This window comes from Grampus griseus, assembly GCF_964374135.1.
Source record: "Grampus griseus genome assembly, chromosome: 15".
Lineage (NCBI taxonomy): Eukaryota > Metazoa > Chordata > Mammalia > Artiodactyla > Delphinidae > Grampus > Grampus griseus.
The window spans coordinates 73,944,873-73,969,884 of NC_139009.1; the positions used below are offsets into that span (position 1 = coordinate 73,944,873).

General features: G+C 43.5%; 1 protein-coding gene across 3 annotated transcripts in view; it reads left to right on the top strand.

Moving 5' to 3' along the window:
* The first annotated feature begins 6,300 nt into the window (after positions 1-6,300).
* The window catches only part of KCMF1 (potassium channel modulatory factor 1), a 75,678-nt gene continuing 56,966 nt past the window's right edge, over positions 6,301-25,012 (top strand). The window contains exon 1 of one of the 3 annotated variants that reach the window (XM_082671874.1): positions 6,301-6,454. In XM_082671874.1, coding sequence (XP_082528000.1) covers positions 6,439-6,454 — 16 coding nt within the window. In that variant the 5' untranslated portion in view covers positions 6,301-6,438. Of the gene's footprint in view, positions 6,455-12,529; positions 12,548-12,660; positions 12,729-25,012 lie in introns of those variants that run through there. The other 2 variants (XM_082671875.1, XM_082671876.1) reach the window with 2 other exon arrangements.

A 25,012-nucleotide genomic window follows, 5' to 3' on the forward strand; every position in this document is an offset into this window, starting at 1 on the left:
GTTTGGTTGCCATGGGAATGGAAAGGGATGAACCTGACCAATGTTTAATGGGTAAAATCCACTGGTGACTGATTGGCCACAGGAGGTAAATGGGAAGGAAGTCTAGATGACTACTGGGTTTCATCTTGGGTAACTGACTAGGTTGATGATGACTCTGCTCAACCCAGTAGAGGATACAGGAAGAGCACAGACATGGGAGGGAAGGTAAGAGTGATATCACAGGAAATGAGAGTGGCCTACAGCATAAAAAGCCAAGCAATCAGATGAATCAGGTTATAAAGCTGAGGAAGAGGAGTGACATTTTATGAAGCTTGACTATGAAGAGAAAGAAACAATAAGGTGGTAAGCAGAGGGAATGTAGGGCTGAGGTGTTTCTTGGCCAACGGAAACAAACCAGCAGAGGCTGCATGGCTGGAAGTATAGATGTTAAGGAGGTGACTGAAGGAGTATGATCCAAGATGGGGTGAAGTGGGATCATAAACAGAGGTGAGATTAAACTGGAAAAAGGACATCTTGGCTCTTCTGGGATGGGAGTGAGGGCATGAAGTAGCAGGATACACATGTACAGATTCCTTTGGGGGTTAATAGTGGGAAGGGGAAGTTCTTACTTTGTGAACTATATTCCCTCTGTGAATTAGGAGGTGAGGTTATCTATTGGGAGGGTGGATAGGTAAGTAGTGGAAGCCAAGTGGTGAAGGTCTGTAATAATCTGAGAAAGGAAGAGGGTGCTGATCAGATAAGAACTGCTCAATGGTACTGAGGTCCAGCTGAAGTTGGATCCACTAGATTTTGTAACAGTTCCCCCCCGCCTGACGAATCCGCTTATTTGCATCATATTTTACATTGTGTTCTGCATGCCAAGAAAATATAGGTGGGGGGAAATCGTCATGCAGTTGATTCCGGATTGGGAGTTTGCAGGGGTGGTGCAGCTTGAGAATGAGGGGTCTAAAGAGCTGAAGGTCATAAATGAGAATAGTTTTAGTTGACCATAGGGAACCCACTGGGTCAGGAAGAGAATACGGTTAAAAGAAAAAGAAAAGAAGTTAAGTGGAAAGATCAAAGGATTGAGGTCCTAAAGAAGTAAAAGAATAGATTTAATGGCAGAGTAAGAAAACTGGAAAAGTAGGCAGTCACAATAAAACAGGAAGTCGTGTAGTAGAGCTCTGGGTGTGGTCAGTAGAGGGGAATGGGTGGCTGAAGTGCAGGTGCACATATTTAGATTGTTAGAAACCAAGGCATTGCAATGCTGTGCTTGAAAATACTCAGAGTGGCAGAATTTGAAATGAAAACTGGAAAGTTGGAGGCCTCCATGACTCTTACCTAGTGACAGTGAGGTGGGTGGAGAGCACAGAGCGGTGAGGTACCAGATAGCATGAGCCTTTCTGACCCTTTCCAGGGCTCTAGGGAGGTGGCAGAAAAGGATGGTTAGCAGCAGGGCCTCTGAAACACACGGGGGCTCAAATCCTGGCTCTACCAGCGACTCGGTATGCGGCCAAGTCAATTAACTTCTCTGTGCCTCTCTTGCCTTATGAGTAAAATGAAGCTATAATAGCACCCACAAGAAAAGTGCTTATCACAAGCTCTACCTGTAGCAGAGCACTACTTAAATGTCAACATCATTATGATTTCTTATTTGTGCAATGAAGGGGTTTTAACAGTCTCTAAGGCAGAGATTCTCAAACTTTTTGGTCTCCGGATCCCTTTATGCTCTTAAAAATTACTGAAGACTCCAAAGAACTTTTTTTTTAATGTGTATTATACCTATTGATTTTTTAAAATAAATTTATTTATTTTATTTATTTAATTTTTTGGCTGCATTGGGTCTTTGTTGCTGCGAGCGGGCTTTCTCTAGTTGTGGCGAGCGGGGTCTACTCTTCGTTGCAGTGCACGGGCTTCTTCTTGTGGTGGCTTCTCTTGTGGAGCACAGATTCTAGGCGTGCAGGCTTCAGTAGCTGTGGCATGTGGGCTCAGCAGTTGTGGCTTGCGGGCTCTAGAGCACAGGCTCAGTAGTTGTGGTGCACGGGCTTAGTTGCTCTGCAGCATGTGGGATCTTCCCAGACCAGGGATTGGACCGTGTCCCCTGCATTGGCAGGCGGATTCTTAACCACTGTGCTGCCAGGGAAGTCCCCTATTGATTTTTAATTAAAATTAAAATCTTAACATAACCCATTTCCTAGAAAATCTTTTAACATAACCCATTTCCTAGAAATACAAATATTTTTAAGAAAAGTAATTTTTCAAAATAAAAAATATTTGGAAGTGTGACATTGTTTTACATCCTTGCAAATAGTACCTCTAATGTTTGGCTTAACTGAAGACAGCTGGATTCTCTTAGCTGCTTCTGCCTTCTATCTACTGAGATGTGCTGTTTCAAGTATACAAGAAAACCCAAGCAACTCACCCTCTGAAATGGTCTTGAGGACCCTGGACAACACTTTGAGAACAGTTACTTTAAGTTTTCTTCCAGCTTTATACCACACTACTGGATCCGAGACAGAAAGGAATCACGTGATTGTCTGTCTTGGAGGAGTTTAGCTAAGAAACAAGATGAAAACTAATTATAAATTATGCACAGCATAAGTGAGCACAGGGAACTTACTGGTGTGCCTGAGGGGCAAGGAAGGCTTAACAGAGTACAAGGAATTTTAATTTAGGCTTGAATTTCTTGTCCTCCCTTTAAGCAGAGGGAAGCACATGTGCAAAGACCCAGAGGCAGGAATCAATATAGTATGAGATAGCACAGGGTACACTGGCAGAGGCAGGAAAAGTCCTTATGCTGGAAAAGAATGTTGGGCCTTATATGAGAAGTTAAACTTCACCCTCTAATCACAGGAGGCTGGGGTGACAAGAGTTTGCTTTTCTTTTTTAAAGTTAGGTTTAGTGAGGTACAATTTACACAGAAGTAAAATGTAATCTTTTAGGTTTACAGATCTATAAGTTGTGACAAAGGTATACAGTAAACACAACACAATCAAGACAGTATTCTCATCACCTCTGTAAGTTGTCTGTAGTCAATCCCCATCCCCCCACCCTCTCAGCTGCAGGTCACTATTAATCTGATTTCTGTTCCTACAGTTTAAGTTTTTACTTTTTCTTTTTCTTCTTTTGGCTGCGCGAGCAGCTTGCGGGCTCTCAGTTCCCCAACCAGGGATTGAACCTGGGTCACAGCAGTGAAAGCCTGGAATCCTAACCACTAGGCCACCAGGGAACTCCCTAAGTTTTTACTTTATAAAATTATACACTCACAAGAAGTTGCAGAGAGAGCCCACGTACACTCCCCCCTGGCCCCCATGGTAATATCTTACAAAACTATAGAAAAATATCAAACCAGGAAACTGACATTAGTGCAATTAACTAGACTACAGATCTTATCCTGATTTCACCAATGTTTATGAGCATTAGCTTGTGTTAAGGTACATAATTGGGCCATTGTATGGATTTGGGTTGGCAAGGCAAGGACACAGAAGAACTCAAGGAAGTGCAGGCAAAGGAAAGGACTGGAAGAAGCATTCCTGGAGAACAAGAATCATTTTTTTAAACATTTATTTATTTATTTGGCTGCACTGGGTCTTAGTTGCGGCACGCGGGATCTTTTGTTGCAGCATGGGCTCCAGGGCGCGCAGGCTCAGTAGCTGCGATGCGCGGGCTTAGTTGCCCGGCGGCACGTGGGATCTTAGTTCTCTGACGAGGGATCGAACCCGAGTCCTCTGCATTGGAAGGCGGATTCTTAACCACTGGTCCACCAGGGAAGTCCCAAGACCAAAAATCATTTGATGAACAATTTGGTATGAGCGTTTACATTAATCCTTTTTTGGGAAATGCAGTCTCCTATACAAAGGACAGCAAGCAGGTTGTTTTAATTGAAGGGCCTGATCTCTAGTTGAATTGAGGAAATGTTTCATCTAGTCATGAAAACCCTGAATAACCATAATATTCCTGCTTACTCTTATTCAAATAGGAAAAAATACATTTTTTTAGTGTCTTCATTTTCTTACTTTTGCCTGATTGAAAACAACGTTAACTGTCAAAGATCCGATATTCCCTTCAGGTTTAGACAGTCATCTGTATGTTCTCCTTAATAGGATTAGCTAACATTTCCCCAAACCAAAAGAAACTAACTCTTATTCCTTCCTGGAGTATTTGTCAGCTCTCCTACCTGCTCCAGCATTTTACCTGACTATATTACTGATAATGCCCTAACCTCTATAACTTATTATTTACAGACATCATTTACTCATCACAAGACTATGGGGTGTTGCTGTCTTCACTTTTACAGCCCAAGAAATTGAGGGTCCTAAGAGTTTGGTACCAGGGAATCACACACACAATACTGTACAATGCTTAGAAAGACACTGGCACAGGGCAAGCATTCAGTAGATATTAGCCTTGTTGGAAGCCCTATTTTCTCTATCCCACCAAGCCCCCTTACGGCCTAGATGAACCTCCTTCTTCAACAACTGTGCTGGCCTGAATTTAGGCAAAAGCTCCGTACATGCACTGGAAGTATTTCTGGTGACAGTCCTCATTTAAACCCGTTTGTTTAAACCTTAGTTTGACTGGGAACTAGTTCATCATTAGTTACTACCAAATAGTGACCTAATACTTAGTTCCCTGACTTTTAAGATGAGCTTTTAAAAATACCTTTCAAATCGAGAAGCGTCTTGAAATCAGATGTAATGAAATATGGTAACAAACTGTGTTTTTACTGTGTCCCGTGCTGGATATTTTATATACACTTTAGCTCTTAATCGTCCAAATACCTGTTGTTATTATTATTGTTATTATCATGTGTAATCGCGCTCATTTTAAAGATGGGACAGTCAAGGCACAAGGAGGCTAAGTCATTTGCTCCAGGTCACACAGATAGTAATGGTGGAAAGGAAAAAGAGTAATCCCAAAGCAAGCAGTACCTTAGAATCCAATTTCAGTAGACTCAGCCTAGGGACACACTTCTAGTTTATGGAGAAAAACAAAAATTCAAATATAAAAGGGTAAATGGCCAAGGTTACATAGAGGATATCAGAACCAGAATCCACGGCATTTGTCTTGACTGCAAAGTGCGATCTCTTTCCACTAAACCACGCTACCAATCGACACGTGGTAAGGGGCTGTATAAATATTTGATGAACTAATTAAGGCCTGAAAACAAAGTTGACAAGGAAGAGGGTAAAAATGTAAAAGATAGATTAAAAACAGAAAAGTAGTTCACGGACAGGAAGAAAAGGAAACACACACACATACAAACACACCCCAACAGTTTTCAGAGAAGAATATTCAGGGTGAGCCAAGGTGCTGGAACAAACTTTGCGCGGGTGCTGCCGGACACCCGGGCTGGAGGGAGCGGAGTCTTCGAAGTAGATGGTTCCCGAGGAGCCGGCCCTGGGGCACAGCAGCCAAGACCGGCCGCCTCCCGGCTGGCCTCTCGCGTCCACGCCCTGCCGACCGCGAGTCACCCCGCCGGGCAACACCGGACGACTCCCGGAGGCCAGCCGCCTTCCCCTTTGGGGCCGCTGGCTTAAAAAGAAATACAAACACATGTCCCCAGCCGGTGCGCAGCCTCCCGTCTGGATCGGAGGCCGCAGGGCGCTGCCCGCTGTCGGCCCGGCAGCCATGGGCCCGAAAGGGGGGAGCCTTCCGGGGTCCAGCTCGCTGCCGGGAAGCACCCGCCGTCGCGGTTGGCCCGGCCCACCGGCGGGGCGCCTACGGCCCGGGCTCGGATAGGCCCCAGGCGGGGCTGGGGGCGGCCGAGGGCCCCTCGAGCCGCGCGGGCCGGTCATACTGGCGAGCGGCTGGCGCCAGCGGCCGAGCATTTCCTCTTCCTGCCTACGCGCTGCGCGGCGGCGGCGGCGGCCAGGCCGAGGCCGGGCTCGGGCGCCCGACCGCGGCCTGCCGACGAGCGCGGGCAGCCGCCGCCGCGCCGCCCCGCCGCCCCCGCCGCGCCCTCCAGCCGTGGGGCTCCGGGCTGCTAGGCCCGGCGCGGGCTGCGAGAGGCGGGGCCGACGTGCGGGCGGCGGAAGGAGGCGGAGGAGGAGGAAGAGGAGGAGGAGGAGGAGGCGGCGGCCGGGAGCCGGGGAAGAGGGGCGGGGGGTGGGCCGGGGGAGGGGAGGAGCGGGATTTGCGGAGCGCGGCGCCGCCGCCCGGAGCCGGCGGGCCCGAGAGTGACCGAGTCACGGCGGGCGCCGGCGGAGCCGCGGCGTCGGACCCGCCTCCTGGAGGAGCTCAGCCTCGGCCAGGCCCGTCCCCATTCCCGCCCCGTGCCGCCTCCCCGCCGCAGCCGCCGCCGCCGCCGCGGGAGCGCTCCGCTGCCCACCCCGCCCCCGCGGCCGAGCCCGGGAGTCGAGTGGGAGTCGGCCGGCCGGCGCGGGCAGCGCCGGGACCCCGCGGGGGACACTGCAGCCGGAGCCCGGGAGGGGCCGCGCCGCCACCGTCTGAACTAGGATGTCCCGACATGAAGGTGAGAGGAGCCCCCACCCCCACCGCCAGGGCCTCGGCCTACCCCGCCCGGGCCGGGCGCCGCGGAGGGCGGCCGGGAATCGGCGGAGACTTGGGCCGAGCCCGAGCCGGGCCCGAGGCGCCGGGCCCGAGAGCGAGCGAGGGCGGAGAGCCGCGGCGCAGCCGCCGCCGCTGCCGCCGACACCGCCGCGGCCCTGAACTGGGCCTGGTGCCGGAGGCGGGGCGACCGGGCAGGCCGGAGGGTTTGCACTGTCATGGGGCGGGGGAGGGGGAGGGGAGGCGGCGGGGCCCGTTACCGGCGGGAGCCGGGCCCTCGGGACTGATACCGGACGCCGCGGCCCGCCCGCCCGGCCCCGGAGTCGCTGGGCCCCGGCGCGGCCTAGCGCTCCCGCCGTCCCGGAAGGGCCCGGCGCGGCCGCCGAGCGGGGCCGCAGACGGCGGCAGGAGACCGAGGAGCCGGCCCGGGACCCGGCGGGCGCGTCCGGTCGCCGGGAGACGACGGCGAGCGCCCCTGCCTGCGGGCGACTGCGGGGTGGGCGGGAAGGCTCTGCGGCCGGGGAACGGGAAGCCCCCGCCGCCTGGAGCCCGCCCCGGCCTCGCGGCTAGGCCTCGGCGCGGCCCTGAGCTCGGGTAACCAAGTTCCCGGGGCGGATCCGTCCCGGCCGGGCGAGCAAACTCCCTGCTCGGTCACCCGGTAGGAGGGGGACTGGCTCCCGGCCGGCCGTGGGCCCCTCTCCCGGCGTGCATGTCTCCCTAAACCAGGTTTTGGTAAATGACCGTGGTGAGGTCTGTGAGTGGTCAGGGAGCGTTTTGGACTTTGTTTTGCGATTTAAAAACATGATGGGGGTACAGTTGCAAATCAGCAGACAGCTCTAGCCCGGCCCCAGGGCACAAAGAGAAAAATGTTTAGAGCCGAGGTATAGGCGTTGATCTGGTAAAAAATAAGTTAACTTCAGTTTGCTGCCATATGGTTTAGAAAAGGGGGAGGGGGGTTGTGTTTTCTTTGTTTCACTACCACAGGTATTTAAATAAAAAGTATTACGAGACTTGGCGAAAAGTTTATCCTGGTAAGGTTAATGCAACATTGTAGAAGTGGCTTGAAGATATTGTGTACTCTGGATGTTAAAATACTGTATAGGTGATGTAGGAGTGGAGAAAGTTTAGTGAGTCACATTTGTGTGTGCATCACACTGTTAGAAGGGTATTCTTAGGGAAATACAGGCCTTAGACTTTAAAGATTGAAAAACTCAGATTGTTCAAAATTATATTCAGAGCATTACTAATTATAATGTAATTTGAGATGGACTCCAAGAAAATATTGTGTCCAAGGGTTCTGTATTTTAAAGTCAGAAAACTAATAGGAAATAGGTTATACTTTCTTCACTTACTGTGTACAAGTGTTGGACAGTTTGAAATAATAAGGTACATAGGCTCATACAAATATTTAGAAGCTATGCCTATTTTCCCATTTTCTTCTACTTAATGGCAATACATTTTCTATCTTGTAATTTAAAAGAAGTTGTAATTAAAGTTATAATAAAATTTTAATTGGGGATATTAAAGTTTATTTTAGGCTGAAGTCGTGTGTACATTGACCACCTTCAAGACAAAACGAAAGTGAGTAATGGCTGCAGGCTCTCTTACTCATAAGAACTAGGAGAGTTAAAGTTACAGAAACATAGCAATGGAAGAAGGGTGTTTGAGACCCATTCTCCTTGCTTTAAGAAAATATCCAGGTAGTTCCAGATGGAATATTCAGATTGAATGGTGTCCTGGGAAGATTCCTTTACCCTCAGTAATCTTTTAGAGTAATTAAAATCCCACAGCGTGAACATTCTTGAATGTAACACAAATTCTGTAATTTAAGCCCAGTTTTCCCTGTTTGGTCCTGTGGAAAGGCATGTGGTCATGAAACTTACATTTACCGTTTAGTTACTTGAATATTACTGAGCTCCTCAGCACATGAATAGCACACCTTTTCTGGTAACTTACATAATGCCAGAGGTTTCTGAAGAAGGAGCATTCCTATAATGTATCAGTTTAAGACTTATAGTACAATATTTGACAAGTGATTACTTTTTAAGGGTCTGGTTTATGGCCTAAGGCAGGAATGGCAATCTCATTAAGAATCACATTTAATTCATTAGATATATGTTTTGTGGAATTTTAGTTTAGGCTGCCAGTTATTTTCATCAGTAGAAATTTAGCCTATCAACAAATGTAGAGTTTGACACCCTCGATATTATAGTTTGTTTCTTACCCTTTCTTCTTTGGGCCAAGTAATCCCATTTCTTTAGTGGTATGATTTTTGAGCCCTTTCAATCGTCTGTCCACCTCCAAATTCTCTGTAGTTGTTGTTTTCCTTTCAGTAGTATGAGCCAGGACTGGGTGTAGTAGTCTGCGAAAAGATCTGAACTGAGCTGCCTGTACTGTTGTGCTTGCATTGTGCTTCCTTTTCAGTGCCTTCTGTAGGCATGTAATTTGTTAGTTTGTCTTTGGGCCCATCCTAATGAGTTGCGCTATTTTACATGTAACATGTAACTTTGGACAACACAGCCCCAGGATGGACATCTGTCAAGCTTAGAGTCTGTACTTGGTGAAGCAGTGGACTACCTCTGAGAAATGAGATGCAACTAGAAGCATAGAAAAATGTCCTAGCCCAGGGGTCAGCATGCTTTTTTCTGTAAAGGACCAGGTAGTAAGTATCATAGTCTTGGCAAGCTATAAGGTCTCTGTCCACTCTGCCGTTGTAGTATAAAAGCAGACAGCATGTAATTAATGAGCACAACCATGTTCCAGTGAAAACTTTCTTTATGGAACTGCTGTTGAATTTCATTTTAATTTTCATGTGTCATGACATATGATCCTTTGTTTTACCATTTAAAACAGTAAAAACTGTTCTTAGCGTGCAGGCTGTTCAAACACAGGAGGTGGCCGAATTTGGCCCATTTTGGCCAGCAGGCTATAATTTGCCTCCTTTTACTCTAGAGTAGAGCTTTAGAGAGCTGATAGAACTGGAATTGTTGGGAGTCCAGAAAGGGCCCGCTCTGCTTGGTGTTTCCTTTGGGAATGGGGAGCAAGTCCATGGACTGAGCCAGTTCTGTACCTGTTTCCAGCAGTACCATGTCAATTGGGATAGAAGTCATTGTTCCTGAGGCATGGGAAGCAGACTCCCCAACCACCTTCCCAGACACTGTCTGAGTGGAGATGATGGTACTCTACATTGTCTCCCGCTTGCCCAACGTGACTTTTCCAACCAGAATTCCAGGGCCTTTTAATTCACTTTGTAACGTTCTTGTCACGTTAACAAACATTTTACAACATCAGTTCCTAGTCACTTTATGTTCAACATACCAACACCATCTAGTTCCATGTTATACACAGTGAAACCAATCATTTTCTATTTCATTTGTAAGAGTATTTTTTTTAACGTTTCACTACATACTTTCCTTTTAAATACATTTAAAGTATAACTGTGTTATGCAGAGCTTAAAAACTATATAATAGCTTTGCACATGTTTTTAAAAACATCAAATTACTCAGTGCTTATTAGCTAAAATGAAATTATGAGTGTTCTTGCATGAGTTGGAGCCTAATTGATTACCTGGGGTTATTACCTTAAATCATTCAACCTTTTTTTATTCGCTACTATGTACAAGGCCCTGGGTTAGTTACGGAGAATGTGGGGATGAATGAACAAGACACAGCTTCTCACCTTAAGTTTGGTGGGGAAGGTGCATGTGTGCACAGCTTCTACCGCCCAGTAGACATACCATAAGGAAGGGATAAACAAATTGATGACAAAATAATTACCAACTTTTTTCTTGCTAATTTTGCCCAATTTCAGAGAGGGAATCTACTGTGATTCCTAACTCCTTTTTCTTGAGTGCCGCCTCAGCTTTTTTGTGGGCTACTCTCGATTTTGGATAAAATTGTTCGAGATTTCAAATAGAGTTCCTATCTCTACCTGATTTATATTTCCCCTAGTTTTTTGAAGATTTTCATATGTAAAAATGATAGTGAATAAATGGACAAGTGATGATACTGTGTTATTCTCAGAAGCATCTGATACTGTTTATTTTCAGAATGTAATGTACAAGAGTAAGTAGGCCATTACTCTAGTTTTTGAAAGTTGTACCATTTTTTTGAAATTGTAGAACTCTTCTGTTAGTAGATTTCTCTTCTCTGAAAGTGCTGTCTGATGCTAAAAATGCACATGCAGACAATCCCGTAGTGAATTGCAATAATTTTGTTTTCAGGATTTGGGGACTGGAAAGCCAGGATTGGCAATTAGCATGTGATTTTAATGTGGTGACTTTTGCCTTCCTGTGGCAAAGTAGATTCACTCCCACTGAAAAGAGCTTTGCCATCATGTCAGACAACTTATTTTACTTAAATGATCTGTTGAAAGACTATGACATTCTTACTTGACTTTAAATTTCAATAAATCATGAATTACATTTACCTTGACTTTCAATAAAGGATAGAACATAAATATTTTAATTTCTGGGGTCTTCAATTTCATGATTTTGTATAAAGTTGATTTTGAAGCCCATTTTCCCCATATATTGACATTTGTGTTAAAGTTAAAATGTGACGAAATATAACTTCCCTCTCTTATTTTAAATTAGAAATTTAATTTGGAAGAAATTCCTTTTAGTCTTAGAATTTTAAGAATTTATTAGCAGCAATCTTGCTTAAAGATTGAAAACTTTATCACAGTGGAAAATTAGGAAGCTTCTGATGTGAAACTACCAAATTCCTTCATATTACACTTGCGACATTTCAGAAAAGAAATCCATGCCCTTATGAGTCATTACTTAATTTTCAAAAATCAGCTTTATAACATCTACCATATATATTTGCTGAGATTTGGGTGTTTCTTTTAGACTGGGGGTTCCAAAAGTTGTTCTTAGTGAAGATTAAGGTATCGTTGTGTTATCCTAAAAATAGTGTGTTTTTAATTTCATTATAAATATTGCTGTGTGGCTACATTCATGAATACGGAAACGTTTCCTACCCATCATACTCATAAAATTTAAAAGGAGTGCTATTCATAATTAAAATCTTTGTTGATAAAAGTTTAATTTCATGTTAATTTTAGTGTTGTGCTAGGAGCCATGATGTTGTTCATTTCCTTAAAATGATATGGTATGCTTTTTTAGTCACTTAAGCTATTCATTATAATTGAAGAAAGAGTCTGTAAGAGGAATACAGATCAGAGCATTTTTTAAATGTGTTAATTTTTATATATTATCTATGTCCTGATTCATGTTGGAGATATTGGATAAGGCAGACAGTTTCCTGAGGGAACAAATTACCTACGTTCCATGGGAAGGAAGTGAGCATTTTGGGTGAAAAGAGAGGACGTTTTGGGGATGGTAAGGACAAGAGGCCAGGAGGGTGATGGCAGAGGAAAGTTAGGGTGGGCCTGAAGCTTGGAAATTATCTGTAGTCACAGGGAGTCAGAAACACAAAACTATTATGCCGATGAAATGTCTTAAGAGCTGCATGCCAGGAGGTAAAAACTCACTGTCCTGTGAAACTAGCAAGAGATGAATTGCCTGATTAGGCACCTTCCAGGGTGCCATCCCTGCTACCTTTCTCACTGCCTTCCCACATGTTTGTTAATCCGTGTTTTTAGCTGTGTCTTTCTGAATAGTGACAAGCAGAGTGTGGGTCTATCCAGTTCATGTACATGGTCTGTGTATCTTTTCAGGGCCACAGTACCAGCCATCAGTCCAGCAGACTTTGCCCGTAGCCACAAGGGGTATCAGGGAGAAAGTATGGATGGATCCTTGCAAATCCATCACTGCTCTGAGAAAAAACCAGCTGAAATCACAGGAGTGGGTCGGTCAATCGAGTCACCTTCAGCTTGGAGGGACAGACAATAAGTGGGTGAAGCCTCTTGACATCATGACTAATTAGGTTTGCACATTATGTTCTGCTGAAGTGTGTGTCTGTGTGTTCCTTCTCTTGGTAGTATTCATTGCCACTGTCATGAACTTCAAATTTTTCTACAGTCAGAGGATCTTCATTCAGAGCGCCACTTTAGAGTGCTAACTTGATGAGTTGACCATTCGAACAGTCACAGGTATACTCAACTATAATGTTTGGTTTTGACTTTTGTTTCTTTTGTTCCTTAAGACTCTGTCACCCTCCCCATCCACCCAGCAAAGTTAAGTTCCTCCGGTGGCACTCCTGCCTCATTCTCCAGGCGTTTTTTTATGCTGCAATTGTTTACTTGTCTGCCTGCCCCACAAACTACCTGAGGGGTAGGTATAGTGTTACACTTACCTTTGTACCCTACCACCTAGCATAGTGTCTGGCCTTTGGAGGCCCAGTGAACATTTGCCGGTGATTGTTAGAGATGTTAATACTTGTCTAAAAAATGGTGAGACTGGACAATGCATTCCTGTTTTTATCTGGAGGAACTGGTTAAGTGGGAGAGAGATTGTAGGAAAGAGAACTTGGAACTTCCATAAAAGTCAGAGGGGATGAATAAACTATGTACATAGAATGAAAATAACTTAGGGTAGCTGACTCCTGTGGGGATGGCCTGGGACTGGACTCCGAGGTACTGTTTTGTTCTCCTTCTGGCTCTGGTTTCAGATTAGCTGGCTGTGGGTTCTGCATATTAATTGTACTGTGTATGAGTTTTTTGGTTCATTCAGTCATTCATTCAGCAAATATTTATGGACTACCTACTCAAGTACCACTCAGTCATCTCCAGAGCTTGCCGCAAGTTGTTGACCCTTGCTGCAGGATGATGATATTCAGCGGGTTAGAAACACATGTTTGGGAATTAAATGCTGTTGCATAGGTTGTGGCTCTTTTCCAGTGTGCTTGAGTTAGTCCTTGAAGTTTATATTTTATGACAGGATAGTTAAGTCATGTAAGTGTTTTAATGTTTTGGCAATATTTGCTCCCCTTCCTTTTTTTTTTTTTAGCTTATTTTCATTCAAGCTTCACAATCACTTCTAATGCTGTCTAGCAGTACATTTCTTTCTTTAACAATATTATCCTTAGACTGTAAGACTCAACACACATCTGCATATATAAGTATCTTTTTGATATTGAATACTTAGAAAAGAGCTCAAGGGATTAAGCTTTTTGTATTCAGTATAGTTTTTTTGCGAAGTCCTTATGGTTATATAGCAACTGTTGGGGTGAGTAACTAGACCCTACTTCCTTCTGTTATTCTTCCTCAGCCAGCATTCTCCTTTGGTGTCCTCTGTGATTGTAGAGGTTTGGCAGTGCAAGCAAATGAGAAACTTTCTAAGTCAGGAGTTAAAAACATTGAAATAAAATGGGCGGGGATTATATAAAGGAGTTGTTACAGATGTGTCCCTTCTCTGCAAGAATGAAATACATGCTGGGAGCTGGGGGTTGGTTTGGTGTTGGGAACCAGGTAGTTTTCATAATCAGAGATCTTATGTTCATCCTTATTGACACTACTAGGGATTCTGACACAGTTAATTGCAATTTGAATTGAATGTCACCTGTTCACGTGTTTGTATAGCTATAGATATGGATATACATAGTAGTCACAGAGGTAGAACCAGTCTTCCTATCCTTGGGAAAAATGGTGATTAGAACCTCAAGTTACAGTGGATGAGCATCTGGCCCGTGGTGATCCTGTATCAGGCCAGGATCAGGGAGCTTCACTCCATGTCAGACATACTGCATATCTTCATGCTCATTCATTGTTCCATATCATTTTCTGCAAGCTTCTTAGAAATCACCCAAATGGTAGAGGAGATAGCAAATCTACTTGCAGAATTGGGGTGCATGATCACACTGTCCAACAGAAATCTAATTGCAAGTCACATGTAATTTAAAATTCTCTGATAGCTACAGTAACAAAACTAAGGAAGTGAAATTAATTTTAATAATTTAATGCTTTTAACCCAACATATACAAAACAGCATTTCAACATGCAATCAGTATACAAATTGTTTATGAGATATTTTTACATTCTTTATTCTTTACAATGCTATAAAAATCTAGGGTATAGTTCACACTTAATACTTTTCAATTCAGATGCTAGATTTTCATAAAGAATACTTGGTCTTGGGCTTCCCTGGTGGCGCAGTGGTTGAGAGTCCGCCTGCCGATGCAGGGGACACGGGTTCCTGCCCCGGTCCAGGAAGATCCCACATGCCGCGGAGCGGCTGGGCCCGTGAGCCATGGCCGCTGAGCCTGCGCATCCGGAGCCTGTGCTCCGCAACGGGAGAGGCCACAACAGTAAGAGGCCCGCGTACCGCAAAAAAAAAAAAAAAATGAATACTTGGTCTTAGTTGAGACATACTTTAGACTCATATATCGGGGGTCTGCTGATTCATCTTTTGATCATGTACTGTCTCTTTTTGTAAGTACATGTTGATGCAGTATTGCCATCTACTTAATGGTCTGTTCATTAGCATTCTAGATTTCTGTTCCTAGAATTTCTCTCCTATGAAGCTAGGTTTTACCTTACTTTTTCACCTTAAAATTATTTTTAACTTACTTTAGCTGCATATAACCATCACAATAGAAACGTACTTTATAAACAGCTACAAATGTATGTAAATTCTAATCCCTTTGTGAGCTGTTCAGATTGATGAGGTATAAAGTAATGGCTTCAGGGTGATTTTAATGTGAGTTTGGGGGTTATTTTAAAGTCCCCTGCATTGACAAATGTAGAATTTGGGAAAATTGTTACTAGTCCATTTCAAGTTCTATTACGGTGAATTCATCATTTGAAAACAGTGACCCCCTAGGCTTGGTAATTTATTGTCGATATATTTCATTGTATAGATTAGATCTCTAGTATCCATCTCCAAAAGTCTCTTGGCATCTAGCAATAGAAAGACAGGTGGTTATGATTGTTCTTTAAAGTAATTTTAAGGAAACTGACTATGGAGTTAATACTTAGCCCACTATCAAGGTTAGCCACCCACTGGTGACTTCTCTCTTTTACCTATTTGGCTTATTGTTTTCCAGTTACAGCTAGATTTGCAAGTGAAAATAGAGTGTTTGGAAGACAGTCTGTTAAAAATTAAAGACCTAGTGTTTTTCTGTCTTCATTTTATTGGAGCAACATTTCCACTGAGCAGTCAGTTTTACGGTTCTTTTTTTTTTTTCCCTGCAGTCCCCCTCCAGCCAGATCACTGGAACATAAGGAATCTGTGGCTCTCTCTCTCTCTTTTTTTTTTTTTTTAATAGTATAAAAATGCTAGTACTGTCATTTTTGGGTACTCTCATCCAGTGGTTCTCAAAGTGTGGTTCAGGACCAGCAGTATCAGCATCACCTGGGAATTTGCTAGAAATGCAGATTCTTGGACTCTACCCTAGACCTACCAAATCAGAATTTCTGGGGGTGGGGCCCAGCAGTCTGTGTTTTAACAGGCTCCTACCTGGACCCAGTTACAACCAAAGGCATTCTTTGCCTGAGGTTGTTATTGCTGGTGACAGGCACACAATGGTTGTGGGACCACTTTTCATGGTGTGATACTAACCAAATGGAAATGGAGCTCATGACCTTGGCATCATTCTTCTTGAACGTCATGCTGTTGTCACCTGAGGGGGTGAAGAGGAGCATAGCTCTCTGCTCCAGACTAGTTCTATTTGTTTGTTTACTCAACATATATTTATTGAATGTGTACTTGGGGCTAGGCACTATTCTGGCCACAAGGAAACCATAGTGAACAAAACAGAGAAGCTTCCTGTCCCTCTGACACTCACACTCTATTAGAAGGAGTATACTGGGGGTGTATGGCCAACAAGCCAAACTTGGCCACTGCCTGTTTTGGTCAATAAAGTTATATTGGAGCACAGCCACATCTCCTCTTTCCCATATTGTCTAAGCTGCTTTGTGCTACAGTGGCAGGGTTGAGTAGTTGTGACAGAGAAAGCTGAACATATTTATTCTCTGCCTCTTGGCAGAAAAGGTTTGTGGATCCCTGAGAAAGACCATGAAAGAATGAATAAGTAACAGAGTGTTAGGAGGTGACAAGTGTTATGAGAACCCATACAACAGGTTAAGGGAATAGAGAACGGGGGCCTACTTTAGATACGGTGGTCAGGAAGGGCCTTTCTGAAGACAGAACTTTAAAAGAAAAAATTTGAATTAAGTGAAGGATGTGTAAAGGAGGGTACAGCAAGTGCAGAGGCCTTGAGACTTGGAATGCTCTGGGAACAGCAGTGAGGCCACTGTGGATGGCGGACAGTGATCGAGGGGGAAGAGGTAGGAAATGGAGTTGGCATAGCCAGGCCAGACCCTGCATACCCTGTATGGTGGGCTGTGGTGAGGACTGTTGAATTGTTAGTGCTTTGAGAAATACACTGTAGAAGCCCTTCTTTAGAGAGATCTTTCTGGCAAAGGCTGGAAACTAAATCCCTAATGAAGCACATTCCAGCATCTCTAAGAAACATTTCTTTTTGAACTTTCCCCTATACTCTTCACTCTAGGGAGTCCACCACGTAGGAGAATGGGAGGGAGTAGACTGCAGAGCTAAGAAAACATGAGCGACTTGGAGAGAGGTAGATGGGACAATACTGAGGAGACCAGGGTGTCTAGAACAGGAGACTCCCATATGCCAGTAAGTCCTAACTTCCAGTTCAGTGCTAGGAATCTGGTTTCTGTAAAAGGATACTAATACACTTCTTTGGCCTCTTCCCAAGGGTTGTTGTGGAGATGAAATGGCAGCACATGTAAGAATGTTTTCTAAGTTAGATAAAGTGCTGCACAAATGTAAGGTGATGGTATTTTTATTATGGGAGATAAGATTAGAAAGGAAGATTGGAGCAAGGTAGATAGGGAAGGATTTTGATTGCCACACTAAGGTCAGTCTTTTCCTTTTTCCATACAGGTTATGGGATGGAAGGGGGGTTGGGGTAGTGCATCAAAAGTTTTAAGCAGAGAAAGGGCATGATGAAGAGTGGCATGTTTTAGGAAGAGTAGTGGGATCCGTGTGCAGGGTAGGTTGGTGCCTGGGGCAGGGACCAGTTAGAGACTCTGGCGGAATGAGCTTGAAGTTAAAAGGACCTGAATTAGTCAGTGACAGTAGGAGCAAAAAGAAAAAATATGACTTGAGAGAAAGTCCTATTGCAAGAGAGGAAGGACTAAAGTATAATTTCAGGACAACCAGCCAGGGTGCTGGGAGGATAGCAGGTTCTTTTGGTAGTTAAGGAAGATAGGAAGGGACAGGTGGGGAAAAGATGGGGAAAAGAATAATTTTCAGCTTTTGACGTTCTGAATTTAAGGTGATGGTAGGCCATTAGGTAGAAATCAGGAGTTGAGAAATACTACACTGGGGCTCAGGAGAGAGAAATCTTGGTTAGAAAAAAGAATTTTATAGCCCCCTACATTGAAGTCTGGGGATTGGCTAGATTTCTAAGGAAGAAAGCATCTAGAGAAGGGAGGATCAGAAAGCAAAGGGAGAACCATGATTGTGATGTGACTTGGAAGCCACAGACCATTCCTGACCACCCATCATCTGCAATAGCACTTGTCATGCAAGTATTGACTTACTCCTTTAGATATAGGCTGCTTTGAATAGGGGTGAGAGGTAGAGTAGATGAGGAGGTGGGAAGGGGAGAAACTAATACTAACCAAACATTTGCTATAGTAATAGTAGTATTTATTGAGTGCTTACAATCCGAGGGGCACTGTGCTCAGCATTTCACATGTACCAACTCATTTAGTTCTCACAACTGTCCTGTGAGCTGTATATTTATTATCCCAGTGTAATGGATGAGGAAGTTGAAGCACTGAGTTCAGTACCTTGCCCAAGGTCACACAGTCTGCGATGAAGCTGGAATTCAAACCCAGGTCTGGGTTCTCAACATTAAGCTGTACTCTGTACCAGGCACTTTATAGACTGGTTCCTACAGCGGGGATCACAGTTAAAAGGCTTAGTAAAATTTCAAAACAACCCAGCAGATATGTTATCCTGCTTTACAAATTAGGGATTTGAGTCTAAGTAAGAGAGGTTAGCTTATTTGTCCTAGGTCACCCAGGTAGTAAGTGGTAAAGCCAGGACTTGAACTAAGTTCTGTCAAAAACCAAAGCCCATGATCATTTCATTTCATTCAGAGGTCAGTAAACTTTGTGTACAGAGCTAGATAGCAAGTACGGCTTTGCAGGGCACGTGGTCTCGACTGCAGCTACTCCACTCTGCTGCGGTGGTATGAAAGCAGCCATAAGACTAAACATAAACAGATGAGCGTGGCTATAATCCAATAAATCTTTATTTGTGGATACTGAATTTGAATTTCATATAATTTTCAGGCATCACTGAATATTATTCTTTTTAAAATTTTCTAAACATTTTTAAATGTAAAAACTGTTCTTAGCTTGTAGGTTGGACAAAACAGTTGGTGAGCCAGATTTGGCCCATGGGCAATGGTTTGCTGACTCCTACTTTAATCCATTCATTTAATAAATATACATTGAATACTTTCTCTATGCGGAGACATTGTGTTGGGCACTGGGGATGAAAAGCAGAGGGAGTTCCAGTTCCAGCCTTCTAAGATGAGACAGGTAATTATAATACAATGTAGTATGAACTATAATAAATTTATACCTGCAAGGTATAGTGAAGGAATAGATATGGGAGGCTTCTCAGTTTTATGGATGAATTCATGAATGCATCCCAAAAGGAGTTATGTATTTGAGCTGTATCTGATGTTGGGGAGGAGTATCCCATGGAAAGAGACATGGGCAGAAAGAATTTTGCTCTGAGGGGAGACCATAAGAAATTTAACATTATTGGAGCAGAAAGGGAGGGGCTGATGCCAGGAGATGAACCTTGTCAATAGGATAGGTTAATGGGAACGAGTTTTTAGGAAATTTTAAACCAGTATGACTTTTGTGTTCTAGAAAGAGATGCTCTGAAGGATGGATTTGCGGGGGGTGGGGCGGGGGGACGGACAGGTAAGTTACCACAAGATAAGATAATTGCTATAGTGGGTGCAAATGAGAGACCTATCTGGTGAATGGTTAGGCGTGGGGATTTTGGAATAATGAAGAGTCTAGGAAAACTCGGGGTTTGGGCTTCATTAGTTGGGCAGTGCTATTCATCAAGATGCATATCTAGGACAAAGAAGCATGCTTTAAGGGTGAAGGTGGGAAGTAGGGAAAAGAGAAGTGACTTCCATATTTAGCATGTTGGGTTTGAGGTACCTGTGGGACATCCGGGTAGAGATGACCAGGGACAGTTGAACATGTGGGTCTGGAATTCAGGAGGAATAGGTCTGGGCTAAGATAAATCCATAGTGGTAGAGTTGATTGCTCAGTGATGGTGAGAACATACAGATTAAGAAGATTGGTAGACCAATCATTCAGCCCTTGGGAAAAGTTCACGTTCAAGGAGCAGGAGGACTGGCTGAAGGGGATAGCCTGGAGAGCGGGAGAGCCAGGGGAGAGCATTGTCACTGAAACTTAGGAAGGTGACGTTCTGGAAGGAGGATATGGTTAGTATTGCCGCAGAAAGGTCAAGAAGATAAGGAGTGAAGTGTTCTTTGGCTGGGACTGTTGGAGTGAGGAAGGTTGTGGAACTTAATGAGCACCTTCAAAGGCATAGGCTGGAGCCCAGATTGCAGTGTATTCAATCCTGAAGGAACATGAGAAACTGGAAACACTTCTTAAAGATTAAGCTGTGAAGGAAAGGAGAGATGTCTGTAGCTAAAAGGTAGATACTACAGACTGATACTAAAGACTGGGAAAAGTCATTCACTCAACAAATACTGTGCCAGGTACTGGTGTTGAAACTGGGGATAGAGTAATGAAAGATAAGAGGAAGTTCTCAGCGTAGAGCTTATGTTTTAATGGGGAGGTTGGATACAGAAAAGGAACACATAATTTAATTTTGGTTACTGATAAATATTCTGAAGAAGATAAAGCAGACTGGGGGATTAAGGATTGAATATGATGGGAGGTGAATGAGTGGTCTGTGTGTTTTTTAAAAAAAGATTGGTCAAGAAAGCCTTTCAGAGGAGGGTGACCCATCTCAAGCAGAGACTTCAGGTATACAAGCCCTGGAGTTAGAATGAAGTAGGTTATGCGAGGAACAGGATGGCTGGAGCTGACTAGGTGAGGAGGTGGGGATAGCCTGGGCCAGATTACATGGGGCTTTACAGGTGATGGTGGGGCATTGGGGTTTAATCCTTTGAATGTGGATCTAACAAGGACACAGGCAGGCCAGGTGAGTGAGAGGAGGGCCATTTACTGAGATGTGGAGGGGAGGAGCATTTGTGGAGGCTGGAGTCAGGAGTTCCGTTTCAGACATATTAGGTAAGAGATGTCTGTTAAATGTGCAAGTGGAGATGTGTGCTGAATCAACTGGAGTTGGTTGAATGAGTGTGAACAGGTACAGGCTCAGCAATATCATTAGGTATCTTAAAGTCAAGACTTGGTGTGATTCTGCTGCCTTTCTTTCCAGTTTATTGTGGCTTGAGTCCCTGAACCTTTTAGTAGGTAAGTGTCTGTTTGGGGGGGCCTGTGAACCTGTTTTTTTCCCCCAAAGTAGCAAGAGAGAGGGAGCATAGAGGTCACAAGCCCGGTGTGTCTCCTGTGCCAGTGTTGCAGTGATACAGGTCCAGGCCAGGAGAGCTCAGTGTGGAACTTAGGCCAGTTTGGCACCTGGATAATGAATTAGTTTATTTGAATCCTTTTCTCTCCAATAAAATCAAGAGAAGATAGAATAATAGACCTTTTGGTCCAGAAGGAAATCAACCTTTTTTTTCCCCAAATAAAATTGCAGTCTGGAAAGGCTGAGTCGCACTACCTGAGATCACAGTGAGGGCTAGAATTCAGATCCTATGACTCTTATTCCAGGCTCACTTTGTACTATATATGCTGCTGGGATGAAGTTACCCAAAACTGTAGGCTCAGGGAGAGTTATTAGTTTGTAGATACTCTGAGGCTAGATTTCTTCAGTGGATAAAATTTTCTGTTCACTCAAGGTTTTTTTTTCCTGAGATGCTGACTAGTAAATTTATCCATGGGACTTTGGAGCCAGACCACCAGGGTTCAGACCCCAGCCTGGTCACTTACTTTACAAACTGTGACCTTGGGTAAGTTGTTCACCTCTGTGTGTATCATTTCATGAGGTGGGCATAATGCTAGGGTGGTTATATTTGATGGTTATTATATATATAATGTTTAGAATAGTGCCTGGCATATGGTAAGCACTCATTGTCTGAGCCATCATCATCATTTTCATCTTGGACGTACGAAACAGTTGTCTACCATACTTCTCAGTTCCGTGCCTGTAATTTGAGTGTTAACGTTATGCAAAGTATATAAGAGAAGATATAGGAAGGTAGGGTAAGATAAGGTATATAAGGTAAGATATAGTCTCTACCTTTGAGGAATTTGCATTATAATGGAGGGAGAAGTTTTAAAAGGCTTACCTATTTGTTATAGGACAGTGAAAGCCATGAATAATCTCTTACTTTCCTAATATTCTGTGAATCTGAGTGTTCAGATGAAGGCAAAGGGACTAAGGAGAAAGAGGTTTGAGCAAGTTTTGTGGATAAGGGACTTGGCTGGGTAGAGGAGAAGCAGACATTCTAGACCAATGGGGTGGGCAGAAATGAGTATGTAATAAGAAGGCCAAGGTAGGAAAACACAATTTGTGAGAATTTGTGAACAGTGAAAAGAACAGTTTTGCTAGGGAAAAGGCCCATGAAAAATAGTAGTGATTAGGATATATTGAGGATATATCAAAACCAAGCATACCAGACTTATCTCTTTTGATTGGGCTTCTAAATTGGTATATCAAAGTATCGCCATAGACAATATCTTTCATTAAGGTGTATAAAAGACTGTCATTGTCCTCGTGGACAGGATATTAGCTCTATTAGATGATGATGTCAGAGGAGTGCATCACTGAGTAGCTCAGAGTGTTGATTGGTAGATTAGTGGCAACCTAGAGTAAAGAGAGGACTAAGGAGGTGATTCTGTACCTCTTTTTTTCTGTTCTAAGATTTTTTTTTTAATTGACTGAGATTAACACATTGGTAATATATTCCCCTGTTCTGTTAACCAGGTTCATCACATCAGCATTTTGCCATTTTTAAATCAATTTCCTACCCCCTTCCTTTTGGGGGGCTTTGAACATTTTTAAAGCAAATCCGAGACCTGTGTATTATTTTACCCACAAATATTTCAGTATTTATCCCGTTGATAGGGATGCACACACACGTGCCACAGTATCATTATCACACCTCACAAAATTAACAGCAATTCTCTAGTATTATATAATACCCAGTTCATCTTCAGTTTTCCCAGTAGTCTCAGAAACGTCTTTTTAAAGTTAGTTTGTTAAAATCAGGATCCAAAGAAGGTCCACATAATTACATTTGGTTGTTATGTCCTTTAAAATCTCTATAACAGCCCCCCACCCTTAAAAATGCTATTTAGTTTTTGAAGAAACCAAATCATTTCTTTGGTATTTCTAACATTCTGGTTTGCATTTTTATGATGTCATTTTATCATATTCTTTCATTCTCTGTATTTCTTTTAAGCGGTAATCAGTTCTAGAGGGTTGATTCAGATGTTTGTTTCATAGAATATTTTATAGGTGCTGAATATTTCATAATACTTATTATATCACATTAAGAGGCCCATAATGACTGGTTGTCTTAGTGGATTCAAATGTCAGCTGTCCCTCCGTTGGCAGTTACTGATGTAAGCTGCCTGGATCTGTTGTTTCATAGTGATTGCAAGATGTTGATTTTTCCATTTTTGTTTTCCCTATGTTTATTTTATTCATTAGAATTTTTCTATAAAGAACTCTGATTCACGTACTTTAAAGAAATCACTGTAATGCTCTCATAAAGGATAAATGAAATGAAATAGTGCCTTTCAGGATGTGAATGCTCAGGCATAATTAAATTAGAGGAAATAATGAAGAGGTTAGATACTTGTACCTATGTAAGACTCACTGTGAGTCAGATAGCTTCAAATGCAAATCCATACAGACATGTTGTGTTGGCAGTTCACCTTCAACAATGTTGCCATCAGTGCTGTTTCTGTTGAACAACTCTTGGTGTCAAGTTTTAAACAATTTACCCAAACAGTTACTGATGATTTCAGTGTGTGTTTAAATCTTACAAAACATACTTAGTATCTATACGTAAAATTCAGTTAGCTTCCAAGTTCAAATAATTATAAACAGGTTTTTCTGTTTGGACCTTTGAAAGATATGTGAAAGGTAGAACAGCAGTTCTTCATTGTGTCATATTGTCCATCACATTGCAGGTTTCTTAAATCCCTGGCACTGACCTCCCAAATGCCAAGATGACACCCAAATTTCAAAATGCCCTTTCGGAAGTAATACCACACTCTTTAAAAACCACTAGTCAGGGCTTCCCTGGTGGCGCAGTGGTTGAGAGTCCGCCTGCCGATGCAGGGGACACGGGTTTGTGCCCCAGTCCGGGAAGATCCCCCATGCCGCAGAGTGGCTAGGCCCATGAGCCATGGCCGCTGAGCCTGCGCGTCCGGAGCCTGTGCTCCACAACGGGAGAGGCCACAACAGTGAGAGGCCCGCGTACCGCCAAAAAAAAAAAAAAAAAAAACCACTAGTCAAGTGCAAATATTATTAAGACAGGAAATCAAATAACCACTATAAATAAACATTTGAAAATAGGAGGTAAAAACCACCTCTCTTGCTTCCCTGGTGGCGCAGTGGTTAAGAATCCGCCTGCCAGTGCAGGGGACACGGGTTCGAGCCCTGGTCCGAGAAGATCCCACATGCTGCGGAGCAACTAAGCCCGTGCGCCACAACTACTGAGCCTGTGCTGTAGAGCCCGTGAGCCACAACTGCTGTGCCCACGTGCCACAACTGCTGAAGCCCGCACGCCTAGAGCCCATGCTCCGCAACAAGAGAAGCCACCGTCATGAGGAGCCCGTGCACTGCAATGAAGAGTAGCCCCCACTCACCACAACTAGAGAAAGCCCGCGTGTAGCAATGGAGACCCAACACAGCCAAAAATAAATAAATTTAAAACAAAACAAAAAAACCCAAACCACCTCTCTTTTTGCTAATATCACTTTATGCCTAGAAAACGTGAAACTCTTTTAAAATTATTACAATTATTGAGATAATTTAGTAAGCGGATTGGTGTATATACCTAGAGGTGAGAATTGCTAGGTCATAGGGTAAGTGAGCAGCTTAATTTTCATTTAAAAATTGTTCTTGCGCTCACTTATTTTCCGCCTCGTAGAATTGCTTGTTTCTTCCTGATTGTTACCAGTCTTAAGGATATTAAACCTTTTTTATATTATAGGACTTTTTTCTGAATCGCATTTGCCTTGTATATGCTTTGGCTCCCCCAAAGACTTTTCACTTTTATTATAGACCTATCTCTGTCTTTTCTGTATGCCTTCTGGGTTTCATCCTGCCTTAAAAGACTACTTTTTTGCCTTTTGCCATGCCCACAGTTTTTTTGTTTATTTATTTGTTTTTTAAGACAGAAAAGATAAAAAGAAATTGAGGGAGTGACTTGAAGGCATCCATATGGGGAGTAGGGAAGGTGAAAGCACCTGCTTTAGAGAGACAGGGAGGAC